The 14791-nt window shown below is 58.1% G+C and overlaps 1 protein-coding gene across 5 annotated transcripts in view; it reads right to left on the reverse strand.

The window, feature by feature from the left end:
- PACS2 (phosphofurin acidic cluster sorting protein 2) overlaps window positions 1-14791 on the reverse strand; it is a 70065-nt gene that overhangs the window by 23802 nt on the left and 31472 nt on the right. For 3 of the 5 annotated variants that reach the window (XM_004434324.3, XM_087447798.1, XM_087447799.1), the window contains exons 2-7: window positions 10158-10245; window positions 6886-6975; window positions 5714-5839; window positions 2184-2346; window positions 1493-1566; window positions 960-1040 (exon numbers count right to left, since the gene is read on the reverse strand). In XM_004434324.3, coding sequence (XP_004434381.1) covers window positions 960-1040; window positions 1493-1566; window positions 2184-2346; window positions 5714-5839; window positions 6886-6975; window positions 10158-10245 — 622 coding nt within the window. The remainder of the gene's footprint in view (window positions 1-959; window positions 1041-1492; window positions 1567-2183; window positions 2347-5713; window positions 5840-6885; window positions 6976-10157; window positions 10246-14791) is intronic. The other 2 variants (XM_087447796.1, XM_087447797.1) reach the window with 2 other exon arrangements.

Genomic DNA, 14791 nt, shown 5'->3' on the forward strand with positions numbered 1-14791 from the left:
GCTCAGCTCTGGCCACTGAGCGAGGCGGCCACTCAGCCACCCTCAGGGGGGCCAACCCTATAAAGGGAGGCCCATGGTCCCTCCAGAGAAGCCGTGCACTCGGGCCTCAGAACTGAGGCTCAACCAGGTGCTGCCACGGCAGCGTGGCTGCCAAGTCGCAGCACACAAAGCGCGCTTCCCCAGATCTATCAGAACCAGCCCTGGCCTCCTGGCCCCACCAGAGGGTGCGGCAGTTTCTGGGGATGGGCTTGTGCCCCACAGCCCAACAGCACCACAGCTTCCCTGGCCACCCATGGCACTGGCCTGGCCTGGAGCCGCGGCCCGGCAGATGGAGAGCAGCTGTGAGCTGTGAGCTCTCCCAGGAGCTCCAGGCGCCCAGCGGTGGACATTCTATGACAGGCTGAGGCCTCTGCCCCAAACCTTCCTCCTGGAAGAGAAGCCTGACAGCCTTGCCAAACCCCCCAGGTGGGCCGGACACTGGCCCCCCACTAGACGTGGGGGACTGGCCTCACACAGGGCAGGTCTGGGCACAAGCAGGAAGGGAACAGCCCCCTGGCTCTGCCTGTAGAGTGACCTGGGCAGGAAGGCAGCCACCCTGTCTTGTCTGCTGCCCTCTGGGCCTGTGGCCACCAGCCCGGGGTGAGCCCAGGGATGCCCCATAACTGACAATGGCCGGGCGCCTCACAGCCCTCCCTCCCAGGACAAGACCGCGGCACGGGGTCTGCCCACCTTCACACTGTATCTAGGGGAAGAGACTGGACCTCAGGAGAAGCCCACAGAGCTGGACCGCAGCAGATGGCACGTGTGCCCACTGTGATCCCCTTGCTTCCCAACCCCGCCCTCCTGAGGGCTCAACCGGCCTACGCCCCCAAGGCTTGGGCTGACACCGCAGCCACGTGCCCGCCACCCGGCCCCGCCCTCCACCCTCCCCAGCATTAGTAAAACCAGTCTCCACCGACCCTGGTCATGGACGTCGTTCTTACTAGCGAGCGCCGCTGCTTCTTGGGCTTCCCCACATCGAAGTCATCCTCATCCAGGTCCTGCAAGGACACACATGGGGCCTACGGCCGGGGCCAGCCTGCACGGGGCCCCTGGGACCCCCAGTGCCCACCACGCGCCTGCTGGCTGGGCCTTTTCACGAGGACAGGCAGCCGCCCAGGCGGCTCGGCGGAGGCCAGTCTCCCAGGAGCTGACAGAGGGAGCGGCCTCCCCGGTGCCCCAGAGTGTCTACTGATGCACTCCAGGGCCCCCGGGATGGAAGAACGAGGCGCCGCACACGGCGGCCCGGCTCCCAGCCTCTCCTGCCCCTGCCACCCTCGTGATGGTGGCTCTGAAGGGTCCTGGGCCTGTCTGCAGGGGGCTGCACAGCTGCTGGGGCGTCTTGGCGGGAGCTGGGCACAGGGCGCTGGGAGCCCTGAAGCCGGCGTCTCCTTGCAGGCCCCACGGTCCCCATGTGGCTTGGGTGGCCCCGTCACACTCAGCCCCAGGTTACCTGCCCTTGCACGGCATCGTCGCTGGCCTCCTGTTCCGAGGAGAAGCTCTCGTACTCCTCCTCGGAGTAGTTATCTGTGGGACGAGCAAATGGAAGGGAGAGCACCACGAGATTCTGACCCGCATCCCAGCAATGGGCTGGCAATCGAAAGACAGGCCCCTAGACGCGTGGGGATCGCGAGGAGATGGCCCCGCGGGCAGCAAGTAAGGACACTGGGGAGCCCCGGCAGGTGGACAATAGGGGAGGGTGGAAGGGCCGCACTTCTCTACCATCACGTGCCCCACCCCCACAGTGGTCCACGCGGCCCTTCCTGCTCATCACGGATCTTAGCTGCACTGGAGTCCCCTGCCTGTCCTCCCTCACCTCAGGGGGGTCAGTGACCCCAACTGTGATGGTGGTGACAGCTGTGCCAGGCCCTGTGCCTAGACCCTGGCGGGCTCTGCCATCAACCCCATGACGTACTCAGTGGTCACTGACGTTGTCACAGCCGCCGAGGGCAGGGCGGGGACACTCCGCAGCCCAGGGTCCTGCACAGTACGCGCAACTCTGCTGTGAGGCTGGAGCCAAGAGAGCGGCCCGCAGAGCCCTGCCTCCCCTCCTCGACTTCTCACACCCGACGGGACGGTGGCCAGGAGGCGTTGTCTCTGTGGCAAGGATGCAAGGCAGTGGGTGCTCCTGCGGCTGCACTCACCTGTGGACTTGGCCTTGGGGCCAGCCTGCATGGCGCCATCCTCATGGTCGATGGGCTGGCTGGACAAGGAGAAGATCCAGATCTCAGCCACCTTGACCGGGGTCTCCTTGATGTTGCTGCAGAGGCTTAGCACTTGGCCACCCTCAGAAGGGTGCTGCATCACCTGGGGGCAGGACACGGTTCTAGAAAGTACCACAGAGCAGGGACCAGCCCCTGGCAGCTCCACCATCCAGTGCATGTGCTGGGTTATCTGATGGACTTTCTTCTCAGTGGTGACAGGAGGGGCCGGCACCTCAGCAGAGCAACCACGGGAGCAGGAGCACACCGTGGACAGAAAACAAGGCCGCAAGGCAGGAAGAGGGAAGGAGGACACAGGAGCCAGCGTACAGCCCACTAGAGGAGGACACGGGAGTGGGTGGATGGGTCATGAGAGGACATGGGAGCTGGTTGATGAGCCGCTAGAGGAGAACATGGGAGAGGGTAGATGGGTCATGAGAGGAAGACACAGGAGCCAGTGGATGGGCCACTAGAGGAGGACACAGAAGCAGGTGGACAGCCCGCTAGAGGAGGACACGGGAGCGGGTGGATGGGTCATGAGAGGAGGACACAGAAGCAGGTGGACAGCCCGCTAGAGGAGGACACGGGAGCGGGTGGATGGGTCATGAGAGGAGGACATGGGAGGGGGTGGACAGCCCACTAGAGGAGGACATGGGAGTAGGTGGACAGCCCACTAGAGGAGGACACGGGAGCGGGTGGATGGGTCACGAGAGGAGGACACAGGAGCCGGTGGAGGGACCACTAGAGGAGGACACGGGAGCGGGTGGACAGACCACTAGAGGAGGACACGGGAGTGGGTGGATGGCTCATGAGAGGATACAGGAGCAGGTGGACGGACCATTAGAGGAGGACACGGGAGCGGGTGGATGGGTCACAAAAGGCGGACATGGGAGCGGGTAGACGGACCACTAGAGAAGGACAAGGGAGCGGGTGGGTGGGTCAAGAGAGGAGGACACAGGAGCGGGTAGACAGACCACTAGAGGACGACATGGGAGTGGGTGGATGGGTCACGAGAGGAGGACACGGGAGCGGGTAGACGGACCACTAGAGGAGGACACGGGAGCAGGTGGACAGCCCACTAGAGGAGGACACGGGAGCAGGTGGACGGACCGGAGGACATGGGAGCGGGTGGATGGGTCACAAGAAGATAGGGGAGCAGGTGGACAGGCCAGGAGGGAGCAGACTGGGCCGAGCTGGGGAGGTCAGTGCCAGGCTCAGCTATTAGAGACTGAAGGTTGTGAGAGAGCAGTGTCTGCAGCCTGCCTGCCCAGTGGAGGACTACAACAGCAGCAAATAGTGAAGTCACAGCTGTGTGCCAGCCAATGGCTCCCAGAAATGGCCACTGACCCATGGGATATGATTCTAGGCACCAGTGTCTGTCAGGAACCAAGCAGGACCACCCACCAGTGCAGGCTGGGGGTCTCATGCTGTGGAGCCGACCCCCACCAGGATGGTGAGCCTCTGGGGCCGTTCTGGTTGTAAGAGATTTCAAACGAACCAGGGAGAGTGGCAGAGTGCCCCCATGTGTCCCCACACGCCCCTGCCCGGTGATGGCCTGGCACCCCACACCAACCCCAGATGTCCAACAATTCTCCTCGACATGAGAGTTGTAATGACAACTCTGAGAACACACAAAGACTGCAGCCTTTGCATTTTAGAAACTGCCTTTTGGGGTCATTTGATCCAATCCAGATGCTGGGATTTTATGGACAAGATTTTTTTTTTAATTTTTGGGGCCTGATTTGGGGTGCAAACTCTTCAGTAAGAAAATAAAGGTTACGCCAACACTCAGACCCACTCCCTACAGCTGCATGTGCATGTGTGTGCATGGAGACAGACACAAGCACACACGGGAGCACAGGCACTGTCAGGCACGGTCCGAGGCCACATCTCCCAGCACACCCCCATCACCCCCCCGAGGAGACACTGACTGCCGAGTCTCCACGTCACAGAGCTGGGTGAACACACTCAGCGCAGCTCAGAAACCACCTCAGGGAGGTGTCCCATACAAGGAAGCAGAGTGCACGCCACTCAGGCGCCACCGGACGAGCTGCTTTGCAAGGAGCCGGGCTCAGGCTCGGCTTGCAGGGCGCGTGTGAGGATTCAGCTTGGGCAGCGGGGCTCCGGGCGTGGGCGGGTGGGGCTGCTCTTAAAACCAACGCCGGAGACCTAAGGAAAACCTGCTCTGCTCCCTCCTTCACACAGGACAACAGGAGAGAAGCCGGGCCTCTCACAGACGGCCCACGCCGGTCTGGGGCGGGCTGGCAGTGTGCTGTGGGACACTGCTTGCGTCACTAGTGAGAAATAGAGTAGGGTACAGCATCGTTGCACAAATCAGAGCCCTCTGCTCAAGCAGAAGGACAAGGCAGCATCTTTGAGCCTCCTCTGAGCCCAGTAACCCAGCCTGGAGGCCGGGGGCCAGGATGACCAGAGGCTCTGGGCCAGAGGAGGAGCCCAGGCCCAGTCTGCCCGCACCGCTCCTGCAGTCTGAGGGCTGGGAGGCTCAGCTGAGGCCCAGTAGCAGCACAGAGAAGTGCAGCCCCCGCCCCACTTGGCTCTCTGCACCCCTCCTGCTCCGCGTCTCCCTGGGTGCGGGCAGCTGCGAGGGGCCAAGTGCTGAGTAGCACCTGTATTTGTCCTGGATGGGCGGGTGGGTAGGCAGCAGGGTCTGAGAAGACACAGGCGGCCTGCAGACTCGAGCAGATGCTGGGGGAGGGCCGGGGCAGGCACCACCACTGTCCGAGCCCCACACGGAGGTCTGGGCCAGACAAGGAGGGACAAGAGGCTCAGCGGGGCAGCACTGGCTCCCCATGTGGAGGGGGTAGAGCCAACCAGCCCATGACCCCTGCCCCGCCCTGCCCCGGCTGGGGAACAGCTCCACGTTCCTGAGCACCCCTGACGCCCAGCGGTTGCCTAGACACCCCTGAGCACAGCCCAGTGATGTTTACATAAAGGTGCGAAGCACAAGAGACACTCGGGCCCTGGGCTGCCTCTCCCCCAGGGCTCACCCTGCAGCTCCCAGAGGCCCCGTGAGACTTGGGGCCTCAGCCCGTGGGCCGTCTCCTCCTGTGCCCCCCACACCAACCACTCCCAGGATGCCAGGCCCTCCAGGACCAGGTGTCGGTTGGTTGGTCCCGTTCTGACGCACTTGTCTGTTCCCTCAACAGGGAACTTCCTCAACTTCACGCCACCCTCTGACCCACATGAGCACATGTGCCGCCTGCCCCTGGTAGTCCCCTGTGCTGACTGCAGCCCTGTCTTGCTGGCCAGGGTCAGTGCCAACTGAGCAACACACGGGCATCACAGGAGGACCAGTGGGGGTAGGGGCATGGCAGGGACACTTCCCAGGAGGGCACAGAACAGACCCACCCAAGGCCAAAATCTACCCTCAGCTAAAGGGCGGAGGTCACGGCAAAGCCGGCCTTGCAGGCCCTCTGGCCGTGGTACGAGAAGTGGCCGTGGGGCAGCCTCACCTCGGCCATGTTGATGGAGCCCGCCGCCAGCGTCTTGTAGCCCAGGATCGTGCGGTTTTTGTACCGCTTTCTCCGCTGCAGCATGATCTGAAGCTTGTTGCCTTCCCTCTTCAAGAAGTGCGGGTACTGCGGGAGAAGGGCGGGTCACGGCTGCGGTCCACACAGGCAGCCACGTCCACCCGACACCCTCGAGGTCTCGTGCGTGCCCGAGGTCATGGGGGTCACCATCGCCAACCCCCGGAGGCTCACTCCTGCTGGGTCACCTCACACCTCAGTCTACGTGAAAAGCCACTGCTGGAGGACATACACGGTTCGCCAGGGCCTTTGGGAGGGGCCCACCCATCTGTGGACGTCCAAGAATGGCCCAGCAGCTCATCTGGGTGATCAGTGGTGCCTGACCACCCAGCACAGGCTCCCCACAGGTGGCAGTGCAGAGGGCGTGCCTCCCATAAGTGGCGCTATGACTCCCGAGACACCCGGGGGCAGCTGTGCGCTGCTCCAGGTGGCCCGTGCATGGTACAGCACGGGCTTTACAACCACCTCCCCATCCCTTGAGCCAGGCAGGGTCGGGGTCTTACACACACAATGAGAAAAGTGTCTTATACACTTACAATGAGAGAAGAGGAGTTTCAGTGGGTTTGAAATGGATGGATAGTAACTAGAGTATTAATGTTTAAAGCAAGTGTGTTAGGCCAGAAGAAGTACGTGTGCTGATTTACACACATGGATCTTCAATAGTGACACAAACAGGAAGGAAGGTAGGACGAGCTGCCCTTAGGGTCAGTTTGGGACTGATCTGGGCTCCCCAACAGATCAGGGTCGGGACAGAGTCCAGGGAGAGTTCTGTTTCTACTGGGGTCTAAACGGAGCCCACGTTCTAGCCAGCACACCCCAAACACTTCAGAGGGGCCTGAGCCTCCAGTGCCAAGTTTCCACACACTCCTTCCATCTTTTCTAAACAGCAGAATGAAACAACCTTAACTTGGTGACTTGAGTTTCTGCCCTCACTACACCCTCTCTGTCATGGAAATGGGATGAAACAGTCAACCTGATAAACCAAAGCACGCTCTCTACTATTGAAGAGGAAATCCTGACAAGAGGCTCATCTGTGGTGATGTGGGGGCTGGTGACACTGACCAGGGTGGGTTCCCAGCCCCAGGGGCCAGGCCCACCTGCAGAGAGAACGTCAGCGCCAGGTCGGTCTCCACTTGTCCACTGGGGGGCAGCACAATCTCATGGGACCGCAGGATCCGTTTGGAGCCCTGGGACAGAACAGGACATCTGATTCAGAAGGCATCTTAAAATGAAGCCAGCCCAAGTCACTGTCCCGTCTGCTCTCTTTACACTCGGGATGAAGTGCCACAGGGTGGGGGGCGGGAGCACAGCTCATATGATTCCCGGGGGCATGGCAGAGATTTATCAAGAGCCTTGAAAACGCCCATGTCCTTTGAGCCACCAAGTCCTCTAGACATCTGTCCTAAGAAATGAGAGAGAAGATCAAGACACGCACAGGGGGCAGGTGACTGGCCACCTGGAGGAACAGGTGTGCGAGACGCCAGGTGTTTCTGAAAAGCAGAGCAGTGAGGGTGGCTGCCCCCGCAGAGCGCAAATGTGGTACGACAGTCAGGGGCTAAGACACAGCGGCACCATGGCTTGGGCAGGGATGGTAGAAGTCTACGGACAGGTCCAAAACATGTGGACACACTGAACAAAGTGAGTTATAACCAGCCTTCAGGTCGGCAGGAAGAGTCAGTCATGCAATGGCCATGAAAAGTGGATATAACTCATCGTCTGTATAAAACACACAGGCCCCAATCTCAAACCTGCCAACAGAATTCAAATGGATGAAAGACGGTCACCACAGTATTGTTTTAAAACAGCTGTCCCAATGTGGACGACCCTTGGAGACTGTGTGCTAAGTGCAGGAAGCCAGGCCCAGAAGGACATGTTTGTGACCCCACGTCTACAGGGCACCATGAGGGGTCAGATTCACAGAGCCAGAGACAAGAACAGGGGCGACCAGGTGGCTTCTGGGGTTGGGGGGAAACTCCTGAGGCGTTTGACCAAGATAAGGCGTGAGGAGAAACGGTGAGAGCAGGAGTAGGGTGTGGGTCCAGGACAAAGGCGCATGAGCTGATGCAAGCACTGGGGAGGGGTCCTGGGCTCAGGTGCGGGGCTGGCCCACGTGGCCACGCCACGAGTCTCCGCTTGGACGTCCTGCTGCAGGAGCCTGGTTGATAGCAGCCTGGCTGCTGCCCTCCAGGCCACATTGTGGCGCTGAGGCCTCACGCCCAGGCTGCTCCCAGCCCGACATAGCGATGGAGCGCAGCAGGACTGTGGAGGCGTCCCCCTCCCCCTGCCCTCCTGACTGCCCTCCGCTCTGCAGGGGGCTTTCTCGGCTCTTCCAGCTGTCTCCCTTTGGCCCTCACAGGCATATCCCCCAAATCTCTTGCACATCTGATCCCACTTTAGTGTCTGTTTCTCAGAGGACCTGAACTGACCAGCCTGTGCCAGGAGAAGGGAGGGTCCACGCACAGATCGGGAGGGCAGTGAGCACATGTGTGTAGACGCGGGTCAGTGAGGGAGACTACCACGTTTGCTTCCACTGGGAATTAGCACACAACGGCCTCAACTCGGGTGCGGGCTGAGGAGACAGGAGCAGGTCTGAAAGGGACGTCTCGGAGAAGGCCGTTTCCTCCAGCCCTGCCCAGCCCCCGGGATGCAGGTGCAGAGTGGGCAGAGAGCAGGTGCTCCAGGCACGAGAGGATGCCCGCAGAGAAGCAAGCAAGGAGCCTGCAGGGGAGGCCGGGGGTGCAGGGAGCAGGCAGCCAGTCAACGGGGTTCACTCAGGTCAGCTGGAGAGGTGGGATGGCTCCAAGGGTCCTGGGACCCTGAACCTGGAGGCTGAGTTCTCGGTAATGAGGGGGCCAGGGGCAGGACCCCGGAGGTGGGCAGCTGGGGGAAAGGGGTCAAGGAACAGGGCCAGTGTGTGGTGTGGGTCAGTCGTGTCAGAGGTCAACAGCGCCAGATTCAGAGGCCAGGGATGAGTCAACTCCACTGTGTTCCGAAGTCCTGGTAGACACTGACCACTCCCAGCCAGGAGGCCAGAGCACAGCCTATGGTGCCCGCACCTGGGGGAGCTGATTCTCGTGTGGGGTACATTCCTGTGGCCTGGCATGCAGCCGGGCACGGCTTGCTTTGTTGCTGAGAACTTATAACAGCATCTGTGGTGAGGAAAAGGATTTCAGATCTTTATCTAAAAATATAACATTTTTTGGCTGGTGGGATATTGACCAGAAAAATGTAGATGCTCCTCCTCGAACTCAAATCGGAACTCTCAGTTCGGAGGAGAGCCTGGCTTGACAGCCTGACTCACACTGGTCCCAGGGTCCACAGCTGCTTCTGGAGGTCCAGCCAAGAAGCCCTGGTGACCCTGCATCAGGAGCCATGGGCTGGGTCCTGAGCACCCTTGCAGGGCTGCGAACATGGGCTCCAGCAACCTGGGACTGAGAGTGCAGCAGGACCTCCGCCCTGTGGGGCTGATGGTCTAGGGGTCCTAATGGGACAGGCACCTGTATCTACTGTGGCTCAGCTGCAGGGCCACACCAAGGATGTTCCCACACTTTGAGGAGCTGGCACACACAGCCGCCTGTGAGCATAGGTGCTGGGAGATAGAGGGGCCTGCAGAGGTGGACCTTACACATGGGCCCACACCTGCAGGGGGACAGCTGCAAAGGGCCGCAGGGGGCACCATGTGGGCAGCCAAAGGCTGAGGGCCACCTCAAGTCCTGGGAGCCGACCTAGAACCTGGCGGCCCTGAAAAGGCCAAGGCAGCCCACACGGTTGGCGGAGCCCCTCGTCAGCAGACAGGGGCCCCTCCCCCCTGGCTGCTGGGTGAAGGCAGTGCTGAGGGCCAGGGCTGCTCTCCCCCAAGGAGAGGGCAAGGCAGCGGTGGCGGCAGAGGGGGGGAGGGTGCTCCTGAAACACTGTTTTTGTTCAAAGGTGGCAGAAAGACCAAATAGAGGAGCCTGTGCTGCCCGAGGGCCGTGGAGTATTACAGTGTGGGAGTGAGAGGTAAAGCGGCTGGCCGGGGACGGGCGAGCATGACCTGAGCACAGGGGGTTCTGCCCGCGCCTCTGCTCTGGGAAGGCCCATCTGCAGTGAGCTCAGCACACTCGCTTTCCTCCATGTTCCGGAATGCTGGGCTGCTGGCCCCTCACAGGGACAGGACTGCGCCCCAGGAGGGTTCCAACTGCCAGAGCATCACAACCGTCTTCCAGGCCAACCGCCCAGGCAGAGGCTCCCCCGGCTCCAAGATGGAATCGGGCCCTGGCCGCCTGCACAGGTGAGGGTCCAGCTGTGGTGGGGTGTGCCCACTCTCATCTCCTGGGCAGCATGGGCATCCTGCGCAGCTCCAGGACAGGCGCAGAGGGAGAACCCTCACCTGCATCTTGACGGCAATCACCACCGAGATGAGCTCCTTCTCCAGCTCCTTGAAGACTACCAGCTTCTTCAAGGTCAGGCTGCACAACCTGCAAAGCGCACAGAGCCAGCTCAGCAGTGATCACCCCTCCACGCCTCCTCGCCCCCCAAAAGGCCCCACCCCACTGCAGCCCCAGCTGGCCTGCACTGGACCACACGCCCTCAGCCCCTGACCTCCTGCACCACCGTTACTCCTAGAGACTGGCCATCACATCTCCCAGGACCCCTTGCCTACACCCAACCAGGCTGGGAGCCACCCTTGGGGTCCCTGCCACAAGTGGGTGCCTCAGCACCCCAGGCCGTCCAGTTAGGCGTCCCTCTCCAGAGGGTTCCTGAGGGCAGGTCTCCTCCACACCCCGAGTGAAGGTGTCTCAGTGTGGGGTTGTGGACAGGCAGGAGAAGGGACAGATAGGAAATCGGAGACTGTAGACCACAGAAGCCCCCAGGGACCAGGGTGCCAGCGCCCTGGGAACTCACTCCCAGATGTGAGAGCACAGGTCTTCCCGGACCCTGCAGGCCTCGCCCACTTCACAGGCCCCGACCACATGGCCCCTAGGACCTTCCACTCTGCCCTAACCCACCCCCCCACCCCCCGCCTCCTTGAACCTTCACACTGCCAACTTCACCTCCACCATTCTGTTCTGAGCCATACAAAGTCGTGGTGATGCATGCCAGCCCTGCCTAGGGAAGGCCTGGAGGACACCTGCACTGTGCCCACTGCTGTCCCTGGGGAACGGAGTGGGTGGGACCTGAAGCTCCTACTCTGCTGTAGCTGCAGTGTCTGCACTGCAGACCCGGCATGCATGACTGCTGTCCCCGCTCATCTTTCGGAAGGCAGCAGCCACCCAGGGTGGGTCCCAGAACAACAACACGAAGGCACCCAGGACCGAGGAGCCAGCGGGGGGTGGGGCAGGGATGCAGCCCCAGGACCTACGGGCAAGGTTCCATAGACTGGAGACCTCTCCATGGCTCCTTGAAGCCTGGGCCCATTTCCCCACTCAGATGCCAGTCTGCTTGTTCACAGGGGCAGTGACACAGCTACATGAGGGTGAGCACGTGACTATCCATGCTAAAATGTCCCTGCTGCCAGGACAGGTCACGTGCCCAGGCCATGTCCCCAATACCTGTGTTGGAGTCCCATTTGGGAAATCCAGACTTTCCATGCCCACCTGAGTTGTCACTTGGTCCCCAAAGTACGCATCTGAACCCGAAGCAGTAGGACAGACGCCAGACATAGGCAGGCCACAGAGCGTGGCCTGTCTGCCAGCATCAAAGTGACTCTTCACTCCTCTGTCTCTGTGCCTTTGAACGGAGCATGGTGGGCCAGAAGACAGACCCGGGCCCTTCCACTGCACATGTCTCCAGCCAGGCAGCAGGAGCACGGGGGAGGCAGGTGGGCTCAGGTGTGCACACAAGGCCTGGGCGTAATCAACTGCATGGCATTGGGCAGTCTCATGGGCTCCCTGAGCACCTGTCAACCACACACGGAACAGAGACCCCACCGCTGTCCTGGGCTTATAATGTAGACCCCACCCTTGTCCTGGGCATGAAACGAAGACCCCCCTATTCTATGTTTCCTTAGACTCTATATTTGTCTATTTGGCCTCCATTAATTATAGGGCCAAACTAAGGGCCAAAGTTGTTTCCATCTCCCCTGGATGCAGGGCCCATACTCGGAACCACCTCCTTATCCAACCCTCAACACCAAGCCAATACCCCTACCCTAAACACCCAGGGCGAGGGGGCAGACAACTAGGGACAGCCCCGGGGCTCCAAGGTCCACCGGGATTAGTCAACTGGGCAATCGTAAGCCATTTACCCCGCCACACCGTGCCTTTCCTGTGGAAACCCCAATAAAGGCTCTGGCCTGGGCCTTCCCCTCACTCCCTCTGCCTCCTGACGCACAGGGTGCTCCCCCAGGGCCCTGCATGGCGTGCTGAGCCTGTTGTTTCTAGGGGACTGTGAATAACATTAAGCTTTTTTTTTTGGTGGCGCTGACCTCTCCATGTTGTCACTCAGTCACCGTTACACACTAAGACCCGGCACAAAGCACCCACCCCATACCGGGCCTCATGGCAGCCTGTCAGGCCCTCAGGGGCCGCCTGGGGATGATGGTGACGCCGCCTGCACTCCACTGAGCCCAGAGGACCAGCAGACAGACTCAGGGGCCCCCAGGCAGTGATGCACCCTGATCTGCCAGCAGGGGCAGCCCCAGGTTGGAGGCAAACAGAGTGTGCCCCTTACAGGCCCTGACACCTGCGAGTGTGGCCCAGCAGGGACACCGAGCACGAAGGGCTGCCCTCGAAGCGCCCGGCCTAGCCCGCTCCACCCATCGAGCTGCGCGGACGGACGCTGCAGGGCTCTGCATCACCGAGAGAAAGAACTGCAAGGGGAAAGGAGATGCGTCAAAGGGGTTCATACTCACCAGGAGAGACTGCACGGTGGGCAGAAAACATCGCTTAACACGTTTAAAAGAACTGAATCAAATAAAGTATGTTCTCTGACCCAGATGGAGTTAACTAGAAATCAGCAATAGAGAGAGAGCTAGAGAACATCAAGCACTTGGGAAACTAAACGCACGCTCCTAAACCTACAGGCCAGAGAGGAGTCTCAAAGGAAACCAGAGAGATTTTGTGTAGAACAAAAGTGAAATACAACAAATCAAGATCTGTGGGACGCAGTGAAAGCAGTGCTGAGAGGAATTTCAGCATTAAATGCTTATACTAGAAAGAAGAAAGGTCTCAAACAAACAACGGAAGCTTCACCTTAAGACACTAGGAAAAGAAGAGCAAATTAAACCCAAAGTGAGCAGAAGGAAGGAAATAACGAGGATTAAAGCAGAAACAATGAAACTGCAAATAGAGAAAATAAAACCACAACTTGATTCTTTGGGAAGATCAATAAAATTGATAAAACCTCTAGCCAAAGAAAAAAACAAAGAGAAGACAACAACGAGCAACAGCAGGAATAAAAGAGAACACCACTACAGGCCTCACAGACACGACAACTGTGGTTAGGGAACATGGCAAACAGCTGCAGGCACGCAAATCTGAACACTTAGATAGAATGCACCAATTCCTTGACAGCCACAAACTGCCCAAACTCACCAGGATGAACAGACCACGTGAATAGCGTAATCTATTAAAGAAACTGAATTAATAGTTAAAGACTTTCTGAAACAGAAAACTCCAAGTGAATTTAACCAGATATTAAAGGAAGAAATAACACCAATTCTACAGGATATATTCCAGAAAACTAGAGAGGAAGGAATACTTGTCAACTCATTTTATGAGGTTAGCAATTACTCTGATACCAATACCAGATCAACATCCCTTTATGAAAACAGATGCAAAAATCTTCAACAAAACATTAGCAAATTGAATTCAGCCATATATAAAAGGAATAACGAATAACACACCATGACCAAGTGAGGTTTGTTCCAGGAATGCAAGGCTGGTTCAACATTTGAAAATCAATGTAATTCACCACATCAACAGGCTAAATAAGAAAAAACACAAAATGTCAACTGATTCAAAAAAACTTTTGACAAAATTCAATATCCATTTGTGATTAAAAACTCTCAATGAACTAGGAATAGAAGGGAACTTCCTCAGCCTGACAAAGAGCACGTCCAAAAGGCCCACAGCTAACAATGGACATGAGAGACTTGTACTGTCCCCCTGAGATCGGGAACAAGGCAAAGCCGCACCCTCTCACCACTGCCAGCCAGCGCAGCGCTGAAGGCCCGCCCCGTGCAATAAGGCAAGAAAAGGAAATAAAAGGGGGAAGGATTGGAAAGGAAAAGATAAAGCTCTTCTTATTTGCAGATATGATCGTTTATACAGAAAATCCCAAGGAATGCAGAAATGTACAAACAAGCTCCAAGAACAAATGAGCTTAGCAAGGCCACACGATACAGGTTCAACATACAAAAGCAATCGCATTTCTACACACTAGCAATGGACAACTGGAAGTCAGTTTTTAAAGCTCCAAAATGAAATAAATCTAAACAATAAAGAGACAAATCTAACAAAACAAATGCAGGATCTGCGTGCTGAAAACTTCCAACTGCTGAGGCAAGGAGTCAAGAAGACCCAAATACAGCATCCCCCCTTATCCACGGTTTCACTTTCCTCGGTTTCAGTTACCCATGGTCACCCGTGGTCTGAAAATATTAAATGGAAAATTCCAAAAATAAGCAATTCATAACTTTTAAATTGCGTGCCGTTCTGAGTAGTGTGATAAAATCTCCCGCCTTCCTGCTCTGTCCTGCTTGGGACGTGACTCATCCCTTTGTCCAGCACGTCCACGCTGTATAGGCTCCCCGTCCGGGAGTCACTTAGGAGCCGTCTAGGTTGTCAGATCAACGGTCGCGGTATTGCAGTGCTTGTGCTCCAGGAACCCTTATTTTACTTAACAATCACCCTAAAGCGCAAGAGTACAGATGCTGGCAATTCCCATATGCCAAAGAGAAGCCATAAAGTGCTTCCTTTAAGTGAAAAGGTGAAAGTTCTTGACTTAATAAGGAAAGAAAAAAAATCTACGTTGACCTTGCTAAGATCTACAGTGACTTTTATTACGGTATTGTTGTAACTG

Source organism: Ceratotherium simum, chromosome 24, assembly GCF_057802395.1.
Source record: "Ceratotherium simum simum isolate JZ-2026a chromosome 24, ASM5780239v1, whole genome shotgun sequence".
In the NCBI taxonomy this organism is placed as follows: domain Eukaryota; kingdom Metazoa; phylum Chordata; class Mammalia; order Perissodactyla; family Rhinocerotidae; genus Ceratotherium; species Ceratotherium simum.